The following is an 18,108-nucleotide window of genomic DNA, read 5'->3' on the forward strand; positions in this document are numbered from 1 at the left end:
TTGTGGAGCACTTATATTCTTTAAAGCTGTCATTAATTACTGAGTTGGACTAAGGCCTATTCATAAGAATTCACATGCAGTATTATATTATTCAAGGTTAAATTAGATTTACATCTTTCTGTAAAGATACATTAATAAAAACAACATATAATAATACAGAGGAAAACATACACATATGTGCGTGTTTGAAAAGTTGTTTACTTTCCTATTGAGATTGTGAGGGGATTTTTTTCCTCTTTTTTTCCATAGGACAGTGGAAAGCCACAGAGTGATGCATCTAACAGTAATCTCCCCTTTGTTTACAATGATAATATTGATCTGCCATTATATGACTGAATTGAATTTCTGGTCATGCTGGTGAATTCACTGAACTACCTGTTCTCTCCTGTCCTGTTTTGGGGCTGGAAATGCAAGCTATGGTCATGGGATAAAGTTTTCTTCTGTGTAAAGCTAACAACCACCTCTGAAGGTTGAGGCTATGACTTTACACTCATCGATAACTGGATAAAAATCGAATGAGCTAAGTAATAAAACATGTACCCATCACCTCCCCATCTCCTCCCCTCTTGGCACATAGATACACACATACATGCATAAATACACATACACACTGACAAACCTTATCAGCCCTGCCTTGTGTAGATGAGGTGCAGTCTCCTTTTCTGCAGACAGGATGTTTCTTCATGCAAGGTCACTGAATATGTATACGATGATTGGCAAGAAGCATTGCTCCATCTAAAAAAGTTACCACGTCCCAGTTGAAACTTTGAGGATCTGGTCAGTGAACAAGCAGGTCTGAAGTTGGAGGTGACAGAACTACGAAATTTTTAAATTTTATCTTCTTACAGACCTTCTTTACTCTATGTACCAGTAATTTCTGAATACTTTCACATATAATACTTTTATTATATTTAAGATGACAGACATAAAATTGTGTTACTTTAATAACTTCATTCTAAGATGGTGCCCAGGCCTTAAACTATGAACTCCCTGAGTGCAAGGTATGTGGGAATGTTAGCCCAGGCACCTAGCACAATGACTAGCATTTGCTTAATGTTCAAAAAACATTTGTTAAATAACTGAATGGTGGCAGAAGAGGTGAGGGTGGAAGGAAAGAGGTAGAATGTAGCATCTGGGCCAGAATAGGAAAGTCCTTAGTAAGATTTTATGAATGGGTCTTATAAAACTATCAATGATATATTGACTGTAATGACAGATTTATGATGTATTTGACTAGGAATTTATCTAGAGGAAATGAATTACCAGAATAGTAACATTAGTCTATAAAGTCTTTGAGGAAATCACTACTGTAGAAGACAATACCTCTTATTTCATTTGTCTTTCTCACCTAGTAAGTCATCATCTTCTTTTATCCCTTTTTGACTCATAAAAGTCCAATTCACCACTCTAGAAGATTCCCTGATTTCTTCATTAGTCACTTAAAAGTTGTTTACATTTTACAAAATAGCTGGTCAAACAAATACTTGAGCTCTTGAGCTACACAAACTGAGACCCTGACCTACAGAAGAATACAGTGTCATAGGGAAGACAGACATTAAAGAGATTTCTGCAAGCAATTACATGACTACCAGTGTGTACAGTACTTGGAGAGGTATGGGACACTGGGAGTGCTTAATGGGGAGAGTGCAAAATTACCTGGACGGCTGACTCAGCACTTGTTTGGGGCACCCGCAGAGGCTCAAGAAAAAAAAAAAGAGAGAGAGAGAGAATAGGGCAGCATGTATGAGACAGAGACAGAGGGGGATAATTTGAATCAGAAGAAAATCTAAAAAGAAGTTATTCAGGATATGTATACATTTTGCTGTATGTTATTTCAAAAAAAATGGTAAATGTTTCACACTTTTTTGTGTGTGTTTGAATTCATATTTAGTTGGGGGCTGGCAGCCACTGAGATCTTTTAAGTGCATAGGATTTATAAATGTCTTAACACAGCTCTACAAGGGGACCTGACCTTCTCTGAAGGGTAACTTTTAAGCTGAGACTTAAATGATGAAGAAGAATTGTAACAGGGAAGAGCCAAACCTGACTACATGTTGGATCTGTTTCTTTTACCTTAACCTTTGCTTTCCGCTGCTTTTGTTCACTAAAAGGATACTGTCCATACATAATGGCCTGCCTCGGGGAACCCTGCCCCTCTGCCTGAATGTTAAACCAAAGTGCCTTTGTTCAGTCAAACATCCGGACCCTCTCCAACTGTGGATGGCTACAAGAAAGAAGAAATGAACACATCCCCTCCCCGAGGCTGGCCATTCCAGGTGATATTTGCAAAACTTATGGCCTTTTTACTTTACTTCCTCATCTCCTCCCATTCTCTGTGCTATAAAAGAAACTGGCATCCAAACTCCGATAAGATGGTTATTTTGAGACTTTAGTCTGCCATCTTCTCGGTCTGCGGGCTTTCTGAATAAGTCGTATTCCTTGCCTCAGCACCTCGTCTCTGATTCACTGGCAGCTTGGACTCGGTAACAGAATTAGTCAAGTAAGACGGTAGAGAATATCAGAAGAGATTTCCAAACAGAGGTACATGCTGCATGTGAAATGACCCACAAGTGGCTGAGACCACAGCCTCATTCATCTCTTTCCTCTCCTCTGTAGGGAGTCACTTCCGAAAGCTGACTCATCCAGATCTTGTCATATATGTACAACAAATGGCTGTCTTGCTGTGAGAGCCATGTCAGGATATTAACCACAGGCAAGTGGGCAATCACAGTAACATAGATACAGAGTTCATTTTGGTACAGCTTTATTTATGTAACAGAAAAATTTCTGGGGCTTCCCTGGTGGTGCAGTGGTTAAGAATCCACCTGCCAATGCAGGAGACACGGGTTTGAGCCCTGGTCCGGGAAGATCCCACATGCCGCGGAGCAACTAAGCCAGTGCACCAAAACTACTGAGCCTGTGTTCTAGAGCCCGCGAGCCACAGCTACTGAGCCTGCATGCCACAACTACTGAAGCCCATGTGCCTAGAGCCCGTGCTCCGCAACAGGAGAAGCCACCACAATGAGAAGCCCACACACCGCAACGAAGAGTAGCTCCCACTTGCTGCAACTGGAGAAAGCCCGCGCGCTGCAACGAAGACCCAATGCAGCCCCAAAATTTCTGAACACATACTGTGTGCCAGGCCCTAGGCTACCCAGTGATTTCCTACTCTGGGTTCTTGTAGGGCCACTGCCAGATCTCAGATGTCTTCAGTTGAGATCTTTCTCTCACCTGACTCCTGGAGAAGTGTGGCTTCTCCTCCTGGCTGCATTCTGTTTCTGCCCCAGCATCCTATCTCCCCTGATCCCAAACCAACCCAGCCACTGTCTTCAGTCCATGCCAGAGAACTTCTTCTCAGCCTTCCTGAGCACTAAGCAGCAACAGGCTTTATACCTGTTATCCAGGATTATCCAGGATTCTGCCCCACTGCACCCTCACCTGCTCTCTGATATCCCCTGGCTGTTATTACTGTGAATCTCCCAGACCCTTCCTTAGTGGAAAGCTATTACCAAAAACCCCTCAAACAAGCAGCCACTTTCTTCCTGTTTCCCATACAGAAATCTCTTTGAATTAGTATTTCTCAATATTCAACTTCCAACCCATTCTACTTCTTGCAACCTTAACAAACAGCTCTCTCTTTGACTCAGCGTGTTTTCTTGCTCACAGTTTTTTTCCTCCTTTCACATACTGCCTAACCTGGCTTCAGCCTTTACTCGTTGTTTTGTTTCCTTCCAGTTTAATCTCCTACTCATACAAATTAACATCTATAGTCATTGTAAAGTAGTGAAAAACATATGTCATTGTGGTAGTGGTAAAGAAATCACATAATCTTCCGATTAGATTATCTGGAGCTCATCGTTATTTTAAAACTAATCTTTATGACTTATAAAATGAATGATTGTCTTATGTTTTCCTTTATTCCTTCTATTCAGAAAAGATTGAAGGTGGCTTAAAAATATACACAAAGTATATAAAGGAGGTGGAGTAACCAGCCAAAGGGAAACTAAAAGTAGACAAAATGAGAAGTCAGGGTAAGAGTAATTCACAAAGTGTACACTGTAGAGTCTGGGCATTTGCCATAAAAAAGGCTCTGAATTTTTTAAGTACCAACACAAGGACAGAAGGAAGCACATTCAATTACATAATGCTCACAAGCTTATGAAACAAACTAGTTGCTCAAGAGAAGCAGAGTCATTTGTGGTAATGAATTTCTGCAGGCTCTCGTCAAGAGAACACAGTGTGATGAGTGAGCGGTGTTCCCAGTTGCACCTCCACAGCAAAAGCAGTCGCGGGGTTCCTGAGGCTGCCTCTCCTACCGTCTCTAGACTTATGCTGTTCATATGATCCTAAACTGCAGTTCAGTAAAAGTAACCGCAGCAGGAGCCAAAACAAGACTATCTAAAGACAGATTCCTGATCATTTTTCTTTAATCTAAAAATAAAATTGACATCACCAGAAGACAGTACACAGTCCTCAGGAAATCCTCCATTAACATTTCTCCTCCCAGTTGAGAATTTCTGATAAATCTGCAAATCAGAAAGGCGTGTTGGCAAGTTAGGGCATACTCACATCCATTAGGACTCAGCAGAAATGGGGATGGAGTTAACGTGGTTTCATAAAAGTTAAGGAAACAGATGGGAGCTAAGGAAATATTTGTGGGCTAAGTCAAGATTTTCCTCAGAAAAGAATTTTGGATCTATTCTAATATAGATAAAAGGGCAAATGCCAAGATTTTGCCATTGAACACAACTGTGATGGTTTAGCCTAGAAAAATCTATGAAGTAGCTGTTAACAAACGCCTCCCCATGCAGTCTTTCTTTCCCATTTTTTTTTGTTGTGGTAAAATACACATATAAAATTTATCATCTTAACCATTTTTAGTGTACAGTTCAGAACATATGGATGCTTTACATACTTCGACTTTTTCAAGAAAGAGATCATTTTTATGGATCCTAACTCTCACGGTGGCTTTGAGTTTCGGTTCTGTATAAGCATAAGTAGCCAGAAATTAAAACTGTGTTCATATAACTTAGTCCACAACTGACATCTGTTTGAGAAATTTTCAAGAAAAGTTGGAAATATGTAATATGACATTGTTCCTGATGAATTTCTTTACGAGGTGATAAAATATATAATCCTGGTCAGCACTGGAAAAAGCTTGCCTGAAGTCTGTTTTTTCTTTGCCTAAAGTCTGGTCTGGAAATTCTGGAATGATAGTTAACCAGAAGGAAACTGCTTTTTAAGCATAATAATTTACAATATACTAGATTTATGATTTTGAGAAAGCAGAAAGCTGCCCTTTTAACAATGAGAGCAGATTCTAGGACCCACCTGATGGCTCCATCAATGTAGAAATAATTAAGGCAACAGATTGGCAAGGCTTACTGTCCTCCAATCAGACTGAACCTTGAAGAGTTCTGAGAGGCACACAACAGAGAGTGTCCTGAGTCTAAGGGATGGTGACCAGTGGTCTTACTGCATAGGTTAGGATCTACTGAAATCATTCAGTATACTTTGCTTTATATCACTTTGATATTCCAGAACTAAATATTTTTTCCCTAACTACTTAGTTATTGGAATTAATTTATTAATTCATTTAACAAACATCTGTTGAGTACCTTTTAGACATTGTGGGTTCCAAAATGAATGAGCCAGGAATCGTGACCTTAACAAGCTCACAGTCTGTGCTTCCTATTGATGGTCCAAGATGTTCTGATCAAGAAAAATATCCCTCTTTGTCTTTGTTATACCTAAGAATCTCTATTACAGCAAACCAGGAGATTTTTTACCCCCTGGGAACAAACACATCTCACAGGTATATTTAGCACAGAATTATATTAACAAGTTTACTCAAGAGAAAGAACCATACTTACCATTAAATCAGTGGCTGTTGTGTGATGCTGTTATTCTCTTGGAAGGTCTGTCACCTCACTTGAAATGGCTTAAGTTTCAGGTTTCCTTGTGTGTCGCCAGAGCACAATTTCCTACAACGTGCTTTACTTCTGGCTCTTTGCCAGTCCAGCACTTTTGAGCTGGATGGTTCACTCTAGCAATAATTTCCTATCTGAGCTTTCTTCTCTCTTCACCCTATCACGTATAATGTCTATGGACTAACACTCTGATTTCAACCTGTCATTTCATTGTTCAGAAAATTCCAGTGATTGCCCAATTTCCGGTAAACTCCCGTGACTAACTGGAAACTCTCCTGATACTACGCCTCCCCTTATTCACCCAACCCCACCTCTTATTACTCCAAATTAGTTGTACCTCAAACATCTTTAGCTTTCCGCACTTCTTCCTGCTGGAAAGCCTTTCCCTCCCACCTTCATCCTCCCATTTCAAGTTCAGCTCAAATTCACCTCCTTTCTTCTGAACGCTCCTCAACTGCTATTGCCCACATCAGTTTTCTGAAATTAATGACTATTATTGGTATAGTTTAGAACTTAATCTCATACTGCCTTGGACTGTTATTTAACTGACTCCTCTCTGCAACTTCTCTTTCCAACAAGATTGTAAACTCTCCCCAGAGAGAAGGGCTCACCTTAAAAGTTGCACTTGTGTCTCCTCCTAATTTTAGGCAGTTGTTATGCATACATTTGGTGTTCAATACATTGAAGAAATAGCTGTGGAATGAATGAACCACCATTGACTGCAAATATATTTTCTTTCTTTCCTTTACAGCTGGTGCTTGCCTTAAGTCCTGATTTCAATGTTTTCAAACTTCTCCAACCACAACCAATAGGAAGACATTCTTTTTATATTGTGATCTGATGTGTGTGTGTGCGTGCACACACACACACACATACACACCTGAAACAAGTTTCACAAAACAGTACATATTATTTACACTAAGCAATATATTCCGATGTTTTATGTTCTGTTTTTTAAAGATACTGATCATGACAGCTCATGACATACTAAATTGATTTAATCACCACTAAAGAGTTATAATCTACAGTATAAAAATACTCTATTTTATGCTTCTTAGATTAATATGAGGTGTAGAATATTGCTCCTGAAAAATGCTTAGACCAAAACACTGCCATGAGTACTCATTCTGTTACTGACAGTTTGAGCTACGATTATTATCTTTACACAGCTATCTTGAGATAACGTCTTACCATATTCCACCATGGCGTTTAAAATCAACTCCTCCCACTTCCACCTTTTGAAAATTGGGACACAGTTAAATGACAACGCACAAAATGTCCTCTAGATTTCTATTGCTTATCTTGTCTTGACAAACTTTAGGGGCATATAAATAAAAATTTGCTGGCCTAATTTTATTCAGACCACTTGCAGACGAATAAAAATAGGTATGTTCATATTTTTCTTTACAATAGCTTATTGTATTTCTTTACAATAGCTTATTTTTCTTTACAATAGCTTAAGGTTACTTAACCTGAGCACGTTACTTAACCTGCGCCTCCATGTCTGCATCCGCACAATGGGAATAATATTGTATCAACTTCAGTAGTATCAACTTCAAAGGATTGATGGGGTTAAATTAGACCATGCAAGTAAAGAGTTTATTACAGGGCCTGGGACACACAAGTGCTCCATGAATGGTAGTAATGTTTTATCCCTATTACAGATAAGTAAATGTATCTCAAACTTCCTTTTAGGGTCATAAAGCAAGGTTCAGTTAGAAGAACAAAAGTGAGATTACTTTTTCTCTTTAGATATCTAGTTAATTTTTATAGTTGGATTTATATATAATGTAAAATTCCACTTCTGGTTTTACAGACCATAAATACTCCTAAGGAGAGGCTCTATTTGTGGTGCTGGATAATCATTATATAATAAGGAATGTCTATTGAAACTAAAAGACTGTGTGTTTATATATGCAAAAAACCGTGCCTAGTTTTGCTAATCTCATTTAGATTTCTGTTTTCGCTTAATAAAAAAAATTCTTTAACTCTTGTGTGTCGAATGGTGAAATGTGCTTTAATTCAGCAAAATACTGCACACAATACATATACATAACACTCAAGATGTATACGGGCTTGCTTTTGAATAAACCGAGACCCGGCACTTCATTTCAGCCTTCCAAGTCAAAATTTTATTCCAGTTGTTTTTATATTCCTTCTTACCTCTATTTTTCCACACCCTTTTCTTATCTACGTCTTGTTACTGATGAGGTGTTTTTGATTGCAGGAGTTCGGCAGTTAACAGTAAACAACTACCTTCCCACAGAAAGTATTTTTCCCCCAACCTGTTCAATTTAGCACTGCAAGACAGCGTATCTTTCTATTCTCCCGGAAACGCTAGTCCGCACCGGACCAGGCCCAGGGGAGTTGCATCCCCTTTCAAAATTACTGAAGTGATCAAGATTTCCCTAGCCCCAGCTCAGTCCTTTGCTAAAGAGAGCTGTGTTAAGTGTTGAGACAAAGGCTTTGGCAATTTCACTGAACCGAAACTGGAGACCTCCGGGAATTAACTTTCAGTCACTACACTCCTGATCTTGCGTATGCGTGTCGGGCTGCTGGGGGAACCAAAGAAGGCAGAGAACCAGAAGCAGACCCGCAACAGGAGGTAGGAATAGAGGAGTCGGCCACGAGCTGCAGACTCGGTAGACAGACACACCCACGCGACTAAATCCTACCCCAGAAATGAGGGGAGGGGCAGAGCCCAGACGCCGCGTTCGGAAGCCCGGCCCCCTTCCACGCTCGCCGCCTACTCCACCCACGCGGCTGAGCCTGGGCCCTCGGTCCGCGCAGCCAATTTCGTCACGTCCGGAGGCGGGCCGGGGCGCCGGGGGCTGGCCCGGGTGGGGCCGGGGGTGGGGTTGTGGCGGTACTGCGGGTGAGAACGGTCAATAATGAAGGTGGCTGCGGCGCGGCAGCGGACTCAGCTGCGCCGGGCGGGGGCGGCGCCGGGACCGCGCCTGTAGGACCTCGGGGCCGGCGCGGCGAGATGGGGCCCCGGCGCGGGGAGTGAGGCGAGCGCGACGGCGAGCGGAACTTCAGCCGAAGGGGCTCTCCTGCTTCCCCCTCTGGCTCTTCGGCCTCCACCTGCAGCCCCTCGGCCCCCGCGTCCCGCGGGACCGGGACGGCAACGGCGGGGGCATGTGGCGCTGGGTCCGGCAGCAGCTGGTAGGTGCCTCCGCCCCTCACCTCCCGGACGCTTGCTCCTGCGCGGTCTCTTGGGCCCAGGTGGTGAGGAAGGGCCGGCGGCGCGGAGCCGCGAGGCCGGGGCGCGGGCTCCGGGCTAGGCCGCAGCGGAGGCGGGCTAGGGCCCGGGAGCCGGCAGAGCCCCGAGCAGCTCCGGCACGCGTCTCGCCGCCGAGCCCGGGCCGCCGAGGTCGGCGGCCGCTTCCTGCCCGCGCTTCTCGGTTACTCCCTCCTCCTCGGTGCACCTGGGCGGCTGCGATCAGAAGCGAGTCCGGAGTGGGGTCGGCGTCCCTCCTGAGGAACTCGGGCGAGGGCACGGAAAGAGAGTAGGTCTTGGGGAGAGAAAAGAGGCTCGTGTTTCCTGCCTCTTAACAATTTGGGACTCGTTTGAGCGAAGGGGAGGGTGAGGACTTGTCTCCAGCTCCCTCTCCTCGCTGTTTTCGCGGTTGCATTATCAAGGAGGAGGGTCACTTACCTAGTCTAACCGCTCTCAACGAAAGAAATTTTACCCAAGGCCTGGGTGAGGGAAAGAAAGAATATTCCAACACCCCGTCTAGTTTCGAAGGTAAGTACGGTAGTTATGGCGGACTTTTCCTTCTTACCTTGTCCTCGCCCTAACCCCAAGTGAAACTTTTCGAACGCGAACCTCCCTTTTTTTCCGCTCTCCCGAGGCAGTTTGAACGAGACCGGTTTGGAATCAATGGTTAACTTTTCAGTTTTACTGGAACACCTGGAGAAAAAAAAGGATCTTAGAAAAGGGTGATTTAAGGCATATAAAAAGCGCCACCTTTCTCAGAATTAATTCACAGAGAAAACTTTCTTGCCTGCTGGCAGCTGCAGCCCGCAAAATACACCACTAAGGCAACGTGACAGTTAGGACTGAAATTGCTCCTGGCTGAAGAAGCCTAACCTTACCTCCATGATGAGGTCTGTTACTGTTTGCGGCTTAATTTCTAAATCGCATTAGTAATTAAATGCTGTTACAACTTCGGTGTTTTCACTTACGAATTCAAAAGGCCGTGAAGCAAAAACCGTTTTTGTGGAACTGTAAAGATTTTGTGGGACCAAAACATTGATACCTCTTTTTCCCTGCTCTGGAAGAACATTTTTTTGTTGTTGTTATGACTAAGAAGTATGCTGTTTCAGAGCTAGCCTTCTGTTAATTCATTTGGCAGTGGGCATCATTCTCAAAAAAAAAAAAAAAAATCTTATAAATAAAACTAGAACTGCCTGCCACTGCCTCAGACAAATGTTAGCTATTTTTAGGTAATTGGGCATTCATATATCCCAGATATATGCCTTATTAGGAAACCAACCTAATGATGTCATCATAATACCAGATTGTTGTAATACTTTGGCTTCGTTGCAGTAAGCGGCAGCTCGGTAACTTTAGAAGTTGATTATTTCAGGTCTGATCTCATGCCTTTGATTTGCCCATCTTCATGTATAGAAGTCTTGTTTACCTGATGGTGTTTTTGTGTGCTAGTGGTTCTCTTAAAGTTTTTTCTAGTAGATTTAAGACACCACTTCTCAGTGTTAGGTATTTGTGTTAACCTGAATAAAATCCTGATTGTATAACCATTCTCATCTTCAAGATAGGCAGTCTGGTAATGTTTATTTTAAATGGTTTCAGCTGAACACAACTAAAAGGAAGGGCAGGGAGTTGTGTGGTTAATTTACAAGACAGCTGCCTTACAGGGTGGTTAACAAGTTGAACAAGTTCGCTGTACACAAAAAATGCTCTCTCTGACATTGGTTGCTCACTTCACTGGTTTTACTTTTTTTTTTTTTTTTTTTTTTGCGGTACGCGGGCCTCTCACTGTTGTGGCCTCTCCTGTTGCGGAGCACAGGCTCCGGACGCGCAGGCTCAGCGGCCATGGCTCACGGGCCCAGCTGCTCCGTGGCATGTGGGATCTTCCCAGACCGGGGCACGAACCCGTGTCCCCTGCATCGGCAGGCGGACTCTCAACCACTGCGCCACCAGGGAAGCCCCACTGGTTTTACTTTTAAGTTATCAGTATGGAAGTACGGAAGTATGTAATCAGACCTGTGCCCATGTAGGACTTTGTTTCTCTGATTATCTTTGTACAGTCACTTAAATTATACATTAAGGATAGTGGATTCACAGAGTAATTAAAGTGTATTTTACTATCCCAGTCATAAACAGCCATTCTGGTTACTACACCAAGAATTATTCAATTCAAAGTCTAGTTTAAATTATACTTCCAGTTGCTCAATGAATTGAGTCTTTTAGCAATAGGTTGGTTCACTTAAGAAAATTCAGATAACTAGGACAGATTTGGAGAAATTAATAAGCAGATCACAAAGACAGGTTTTTTTGAGCTATAAAAACACTTAATTCATTATATGCATCCCGATTTTCAACAAGTTAAATTGTCTTGCCAAAAAAAAAGTTCATTGTCATTTTGTACTGAAACAACTCATATTAATTCTCCTCTAATTTAAAAAAGTTTGACTCCTTATCTCTGCAGACTATTTTCACTTCTTGACACAATGAGAAAAATTAGGAGGTTGTCAGAAAGTTGATGTTTTCCTTTGGGGAAGTAGACTGAAAAGATTGGACTATCCTTTATTTTTTCTTTCTCTTTTGTTCTTTCTTTTTGGGCTCATAATGCTAAAGTTATTTTACACTAAGAAAATTTTCTTATGTCTTTCTGGTACAGTTGGTATTATTCTAGCATCACATGTGTGTTAACTCATTAGAGATGACAGCACCAAGATTATAATAGTGGAAATGCCATTAGCTACTCACTGTATTCTCATATTTAGATTTTTGTGGTAGCCATTAACCACCTTGGCTATTAAAATTCTAATTAATTAAAAATTCATGTGGCTATTAGCTACTATATTGGACAGTTCAGAGTAGGACATATTTATTAGCACAGAAAATTATTGTACAGCGCTACTTTAGACAAATGAAAGTCTTTGTCAGTTCATATTTTAGTTGACATGTAATATTTCTTTACAGGGCAATGTAGTGCTGTGTTTTTAAAGCACTTACTGTGTGCAGACATAATAAGCTAAATACTGGGGACACAAATGTAGGTCACTGAGGGCCTTATTCATCTCTGTATGCTCATTGTCTCACACAGTACTTGACATGAGTAGACACTGGGTACATGTTTGCTGAATAAATGAATAGGTGAGAAAATAAAGAATGAATCCATAGTATTGCTTCTGTGTTTAGAGATCAAGTGACAAAATTCAAAGATTGACCAGTCCATAAGAAAGCTAGAAAATTACTATAATTTTTAAAAACACAACTTAATGTTGTCATACTAGGATACAGTTTATTAAATTGTTCCATAAATGTAGTCCCTTCAGGTTTGTATCCGCAGTGGTGGAAGGAGGCTAGTAAGATTGTCTTCTGATTCACTGAGAAAAATGGGAAGCTCTTAACCTAAACTCTCAACCCATTCGCATTCACCAGACTTGTTTATATCTTAATTCTAACCTTTCCACTTGTCACAGAGGAAGGTGCGACGGTCCTCTTTTCCAAACTAACCAGTTCACTCGTGCTCTTTCATCCTGCTTTCCGCACTCCATATCAATTTTCTATAGTATGTTTACTCTTTTTCTTTAAGCTGTGAACATGTTCAAGCCTCCCTCTAATTTACTTTGCCCTGTACCTGTGTCAAATTCTTTTCAGTTTTCTAAAAAATAGGTCTATTCTGCATAATTATGCTGTTCAAGACCCTTGAAATGTGGCTAGTTCAAGTTGAAATATGCTTAAGTATAAAATACACCTAGGATTTAAAAAATGGTGTAAAAAAGAATGTAAAAATCTCAATTTTTATATTGTTACATGTTGAAATAATATTCTGGATTTATTCAGTAAAGTCAAATATTGCAATTTTGCTTGTTTCTTTTTACCTTTTTAAAAATGGTTACTAGAAATTTTTAAATTACATATGTGGCTTGTATTTGTGGCTCATGTTATATTTCTGTTAGTGCTGCTGTATAACATTAAAAGTGAGCTTGTGTTTCTTTATGGCACATTATGTAAGTCTAGGTAGCTCACACACTAGACTGTAAATATCTTAGGATGGGCCATATTTTGTTCATCTTTATAGCCCTTGCACTCAAGACAGCAGCTGGCCCATATTGTAGGTACTCGCCCACCAAATGTTGGTTGACTAAGTGAATGAGTATCAGATTTATTTCAGCATCAATTTGGAAGTACCTGTGTTCTTTGCCTTTCTCTCAAGGAATGAATGAGGAGGAGTAGGTCAGGGAAGCACAGGCCTACGGTGGTATTTTTTTGGTGTGAACAAGTAAATTTTAACCTCAAAAATGTTTAAGATCCGAGAGCTTAGAGTATTTGCTTATTTTATCTCTATGTTCAAACTTATATTCTCAGATACCCAATTTTTCATTTGGTTAGAGAGGTCAAGCATTAGTGGAATCCCAATTATCCTAACAGCACTGAAGTAGGGACCTTGTCCAGATACCCCAAAGAACCTTGTGATTGCCACTATCATCATTAAATATCCCTTCTATCCCTGCAGTCTGTTTTCAACATAGCAGCCAGAGTGATCTTATTAAAACACAGGTTAGGTCATGTAATTCCTGTGTTTAAAACCTTCCTGAGGACTTGCCTTCTTGCTCAGAGTAAAAGCCAAAGTCTCTGCTAGATCTGTATCCACCCCGCTCCCCAAACCACTTCTCATCTCTCATCATTCTTTTTTTTTTTTTAAATTTTTATATATTTATTTATTTATTTTTGGCTGCGTTGGGTCTTCGTTGCTGCACATGGGCTTCTCATTGCGTCAGCTTCTTGTTACAGAGCACGGGCTCTAGGCGTGAGGGCTTCAGTAGTTGTGGCGTGCGGGCTCAGTAGTTGTGGCGCGCACATAGGCTTAGTTGGCTCCTTGGCATGTGGGATGGATCTTCCCGGACCAGAGATTGAACTTGTGTTCCCTCCGTTGGCAGGCGGATTCTTAACCACTGCACCACCAGGGAAGTCCTCCCATCATTCTGCACTCACTTTTCTTTATCCACACAGATCTTGCTATTCATCAGAAGTGCCGGGCGTACTTCAGTCTTAGGATTTTTGCCTTGGCCGTTACCTCTGCCTGCAATGTTCTTCCCCTAGGTATCTGCTGGCTCCTTCACTCCCTTCAAATCTTTATTCAGATGTTACCATATCAGTGAGGCCTTTTCTGGCCATTCAGTATAAAATTGTAAATCCCCACCCCCATACTTCCCTATCCCCTTCACTGCTTTTTTAATTTCTCTTAGCACTTATCACTATTTAACATGCTCTGTACTCTACTTATTTGTCTCATTTATATCATGAAAGCAAGGATTTTTGTCTATTTTGTTTTAGTTCTCCATGTAATAAAAGCTGTTTCTCAACTCTGCATCTACTTATAGGTAACACTATTTCTTTCTCATTTATTTATTCATTCACCCAAAGATTTTCTGAACATATACCTGTGATAGCATATTGCTAGGCTCTGGAACTACCAAAATGCAGCAACCCCAGCCCTAGCCATTCTTCGAGGACTAATGGATATTTGAATTGATGTCAGTTTTTTTCCTATTAAAAAAAATGTTGCGGTGATCATTTTTGTTTATGTGTGTTTTTTTTAAATTGGAATACCTAGAAGTGGAATTGCTGGGTCATGGGGTGTGCACGTTATGACTGTTACTAGATATTGCCAGATTATTTTCTAAAACATGAGAGTTCCCCTTTTCCTACATCTTGGTCAACACTTTGTACTGTCAGACTTGAAAAACTTACCAATCTGATGAGTGTGAGAGGTATATCATTTTGCCCTAATTTGCATTTTGCTGATTGCTAGTGAGATTCAGGTGTCCTGTGTTTCACTCATATGAATAGATTACCCACTTTTCTTTTCTTTTTATTTTATTGGAGTATGATTGCTTTACAACGTTGTGTTAGCCTCCACTGATTACCCATTTTCCTCTTGGGTGGTGTGTCTTTTCCTTATTAGTTTCTTCTGTAGTCTGGATGCCAATTCTTTGTTGTATATGTTGTAAATATCTTCTTTTAGCCTGCCCCTTGTATTTAACTTTGTTGATGGTGTCTTTTTTGATGTTGTAAATTGATTTGTAGGTAAATTTATTAGGTGAATGATTTCTACTTTTTATTACTTGTTTAGGAATTCCTTTTCTACACCAGGGTCATAAAGCTGTTTTTCTAGTGTTTTCTTCAAGTTGTCTAAAAATTTAGTTTTACAACATTTAGGTCTTTAATATACCTGGAATTTATTTTTGTGTATGGAATAAAGTAGGGAATTTGTTTTCTCCCACATAAGAAGTCATTTGTCCCAGTGCCGTTCATTGAATGAGCCATCTTTTCCCCACTAGCCAGTGTTGTTTGCCTTCTCTGTCATATACCATCATTCTCTTTGTTTTGTGTTCTGTTTCTAGGTTCTCTATTGTGTTTCGTTCATGTATTGATCTGTTGGTGCACCAGTAAGGCACTATCTTAGTTATAGTGTTTTATGAGAAGTCTTGATATCTGGCCAGGCAGAACCCCCAATTCCTTTTTTTCCCCCAGAATTGCTTGGGATCTTTACTCTTCCATATGCTATTTTTTATAATCAGTTTGTCTAATTCTGTGGAAATCTTTCTAGGATTTTGATTTGCTTTGCATTGAATTCGTTAAGTTTCTATTCATACTTTTTCCCTTTGATCATGTAGAAGCTATGGATTGTATTTTTATCCTTTTTTTCCCCTAGCTGTGCCTATATATTGAGCATCTCTATCCACCTACAAATAATATAGGGATTTAGAAGATGTTGACCTCAGTATTCCCTCTCACCTTCCACATTACTGTTACATAATAGTTTAGCTCTATTTTTTTCTTTTACCAGCTTTCTTGAGATATAACTCACATACCGTACTGCGTAGAGTTGTGCAGCCACCTCCACACTGTGATGTTTGGACATTTTCATACGCCCTGAAGGAGACTCCCTACCCACTAACTCTCATTCTCCATTCCCCCAAGCCGCTAGCCCCCAGCCGTAATCAATCACTAATCTACTTTCTGTGTCTGTAGACTTGCCTCCTCTAGACATTTCAGGTAAATGGCATCATACACTATGTGGTATTTTGTCACAGTCTTCTTTTCACCTAGTATAATGTTTTCAAGGTTCATTTGTGTTGTTGCATATATCAGTACTTCATTTCTTCTTAATATCAAATATTCCATTGTATAGATGTACCACATTTTGTGTATTCATTCATCAATTAATGGACATTTAGTTTGTTTCCACCTTTTGGCTATCAGAAATAATGATTCTTTGACCATTCATGTGCAGTTTGTGGATATATATTTTCATTTCTCTTGGGTAAATGCCTAAGGAGTGGAAATTACTGGGTCATATGGTACCTCTCTTTTTTGAGGAATTGCCAAACTGTTTTCCAAAGTAACTGCACCGTTTTACATTTCCACCAGCAATTTATGAGGGTTCCAGTGTCTTCATATCCGTGCCAACACTTGTTTTTGCCTTTCTGATTGCAGTCATGGTTGTGAGTATAAATGGTAACTCATGGTTGTGATTTATATTTCCCTAATGACTGATGATTTCAAACATCTTTTCATGTCCCTGTTAACCAGTTTTTTTGTTTGTATTTTATGGGTTTGTTTGTTTGTTTTTTGGTGAAATGCTTACTCAGATCTTTTTGCCCGTATTTAAGTTGTCTTTTTTTTTTTTTTGAATTGTAAGAGTTCTTTATGTGTTCTGGATACAAGACCCTTATCAGGTATGTGATTTGCAAATATTTTCTTCCATAATGTGTGTTGTAGTTCTACTTCTTTTTAAACTCAAAACGTTCTCTTAACTTTTTTTTGCGGTACGCGGGCTTCTCACTGTTGTGGCCTCTCCCGTTGCGGAGCACAGGCTCCGGACACGCAGGCTGAACAGCCACGGCTCACAGGCCCAGCCGCTCGGCGGCATGTGGGATCTTCCTGGACCGGGGCACGAACCCGTGTCCCCTGCATCGGCAGGCGGACTCTCAACCACTGTGCCACCAGGGAAGCCCTCTCTTAACTTTTTAACTGTAACTCATTTTGATTGATTACAGTGATTTTTTTTTTTAACTCACCATTATTTCTTGAATACCATCTCTTCCCTCTGTATTTACTTTTATTCTTGCTGAAATATACATCCTTTAGTTATTTTTAAGCAAGGCTTCATGTGTGGTAAACTTTCTTAGTTTTTATGTCTTAAAATGTCTCATAATTATTATTGAATACTAATTTAAGTAGATTCAGAATTCTAGATTAACAGTTACTTTCACTCAACATATTGAAGATACTACTTATTCTGTTGCTTTTGGACATTTATTGCTGGTGTAAAATATGCTTTTAATCTAATTGTCATTACTTTGGTGATACTCTCTTAAACGTTGTTTTTAAGATTGTCTCTTTGTCCTCGATATTTTGCAGTTTTTACTCTGCTGTATTCATCATGTTGTTTCATATGATTTTTGTTTTTCCTGCTCTACACTTGTGTGTATTTTAAATCTGAAAGCTGTCATTTCTACAGTTCAGAAAAATTTACAGTCTTTTTTTCCCTTTAAATATTGCTTCTCAGGCTTTAATTTTCTCATTCTCAAACTCTTGCTTGATATTAATCTGTGCTCTGGCTCTTAACTTCTTGTTCATATTTCTCATCTATTTTCTCTGTGCTGCTTTCAGTGTGAATGCCTTAGTTCTAGCTTCTAGTCATCAGTTCTTTCCATATCCAATCTAGAGTTCATCCTTGTCTTCTGAATTTTTAATTTAAATGACTTTTGTTTCCAGAATTTATTATTGGACCTCTTACGTTTCTGTCTGTTCTTGATGCATATTGGCCGATTTGTCTTGTAATATTTTGTTCTTTTTTTAAAAAAATATATTATTCTGTTACCTCTTTGGAGGTTTTAAACATGTTTAAAAGTACACAGCTTTTTTCAACCTCCTTTCAGTTGACCTGACTCTAGGACCCTGGTACAAAAG

At 40.2% G+C, this 18,108-nt stretch overlaps 1 protein-coding gene and 2 long non-coding RNA genes across 14 annotated transcripts in view; 2 read left to right on the plus strand and 1 right to left on the minus strand.

The window, feature by feature from the left end:
- The window catches only part of LOC117196055 (uncharacterized), a 28,833-nt gene extending 22,734 nt beyond the window's left edge, over positions 1-6,099 (minus strand). For both annotated transcript variants that reach the window (XR_004476029.2, XR_007477710.1), the window contains exons 1-2: positions 5,874-6,099; positions 620-735 (exon numbers count right to left, since the gene is read on the minus strand). This is a non-coding gene — a long non-coding RNA (uncharacterized LOC117196055). The remainder of the gene's footprint in view (positions 1-619; positions 736-5,873) is intronic.
- LOC125964569 (uncharacterized) overlaps positions 1-18,108 on the plus strand; it is a 348,406-nt gene that overhangs the window by 200,793 nt on the left and 129,505 nt on the right. The gene's annotated exons all lie outside the window — the stretch shown is intronic.
- Positions 8,788-18,108, plus strand: part of ATP11B (ATPase phospholipid transporting 11B (putative)) — a 138,826-nt gene continuing 129,505 nt past the window's right edge. For 8 of the 11 annotated variants that reach the window (XR_004476027.2, XM_033403099.2, XM_033403098.2 and 5 more), the window contains exon 1: positions 8,789-9,095. Coding sequence is in view for 9 of the 11 variants with exons in the window: in XM_033403099.2 (XP_033258990.1) it covers positions 9,069-9,095 (27 nt within the window). In the remaining 2 variants the exon portion in view is untranslated. Of the gene's footprint in view, positions 9,096-9,120; positions 9,679-18,108 lie in introns of those variants that run through there. The other 3 variants (XM_033403105.2, XM_004278401.3, XM_049710646.1) reach the window with 3 other exon arrangements.

This window comes from Orcinus orca, chromosome 5 (assembly GCF_937001465.1).
Source record: "Orcinus orca chromosome 5, mOrcOrc1.1, whole genome shotgun sequence".
NCBI classification, from domain to species: domain Eukaryota; kingdom Metazoa; phylum Chordata; class Mammalia; order Artiodactyla; family Delphinidae; genus Orcinus; species Orcinus orca.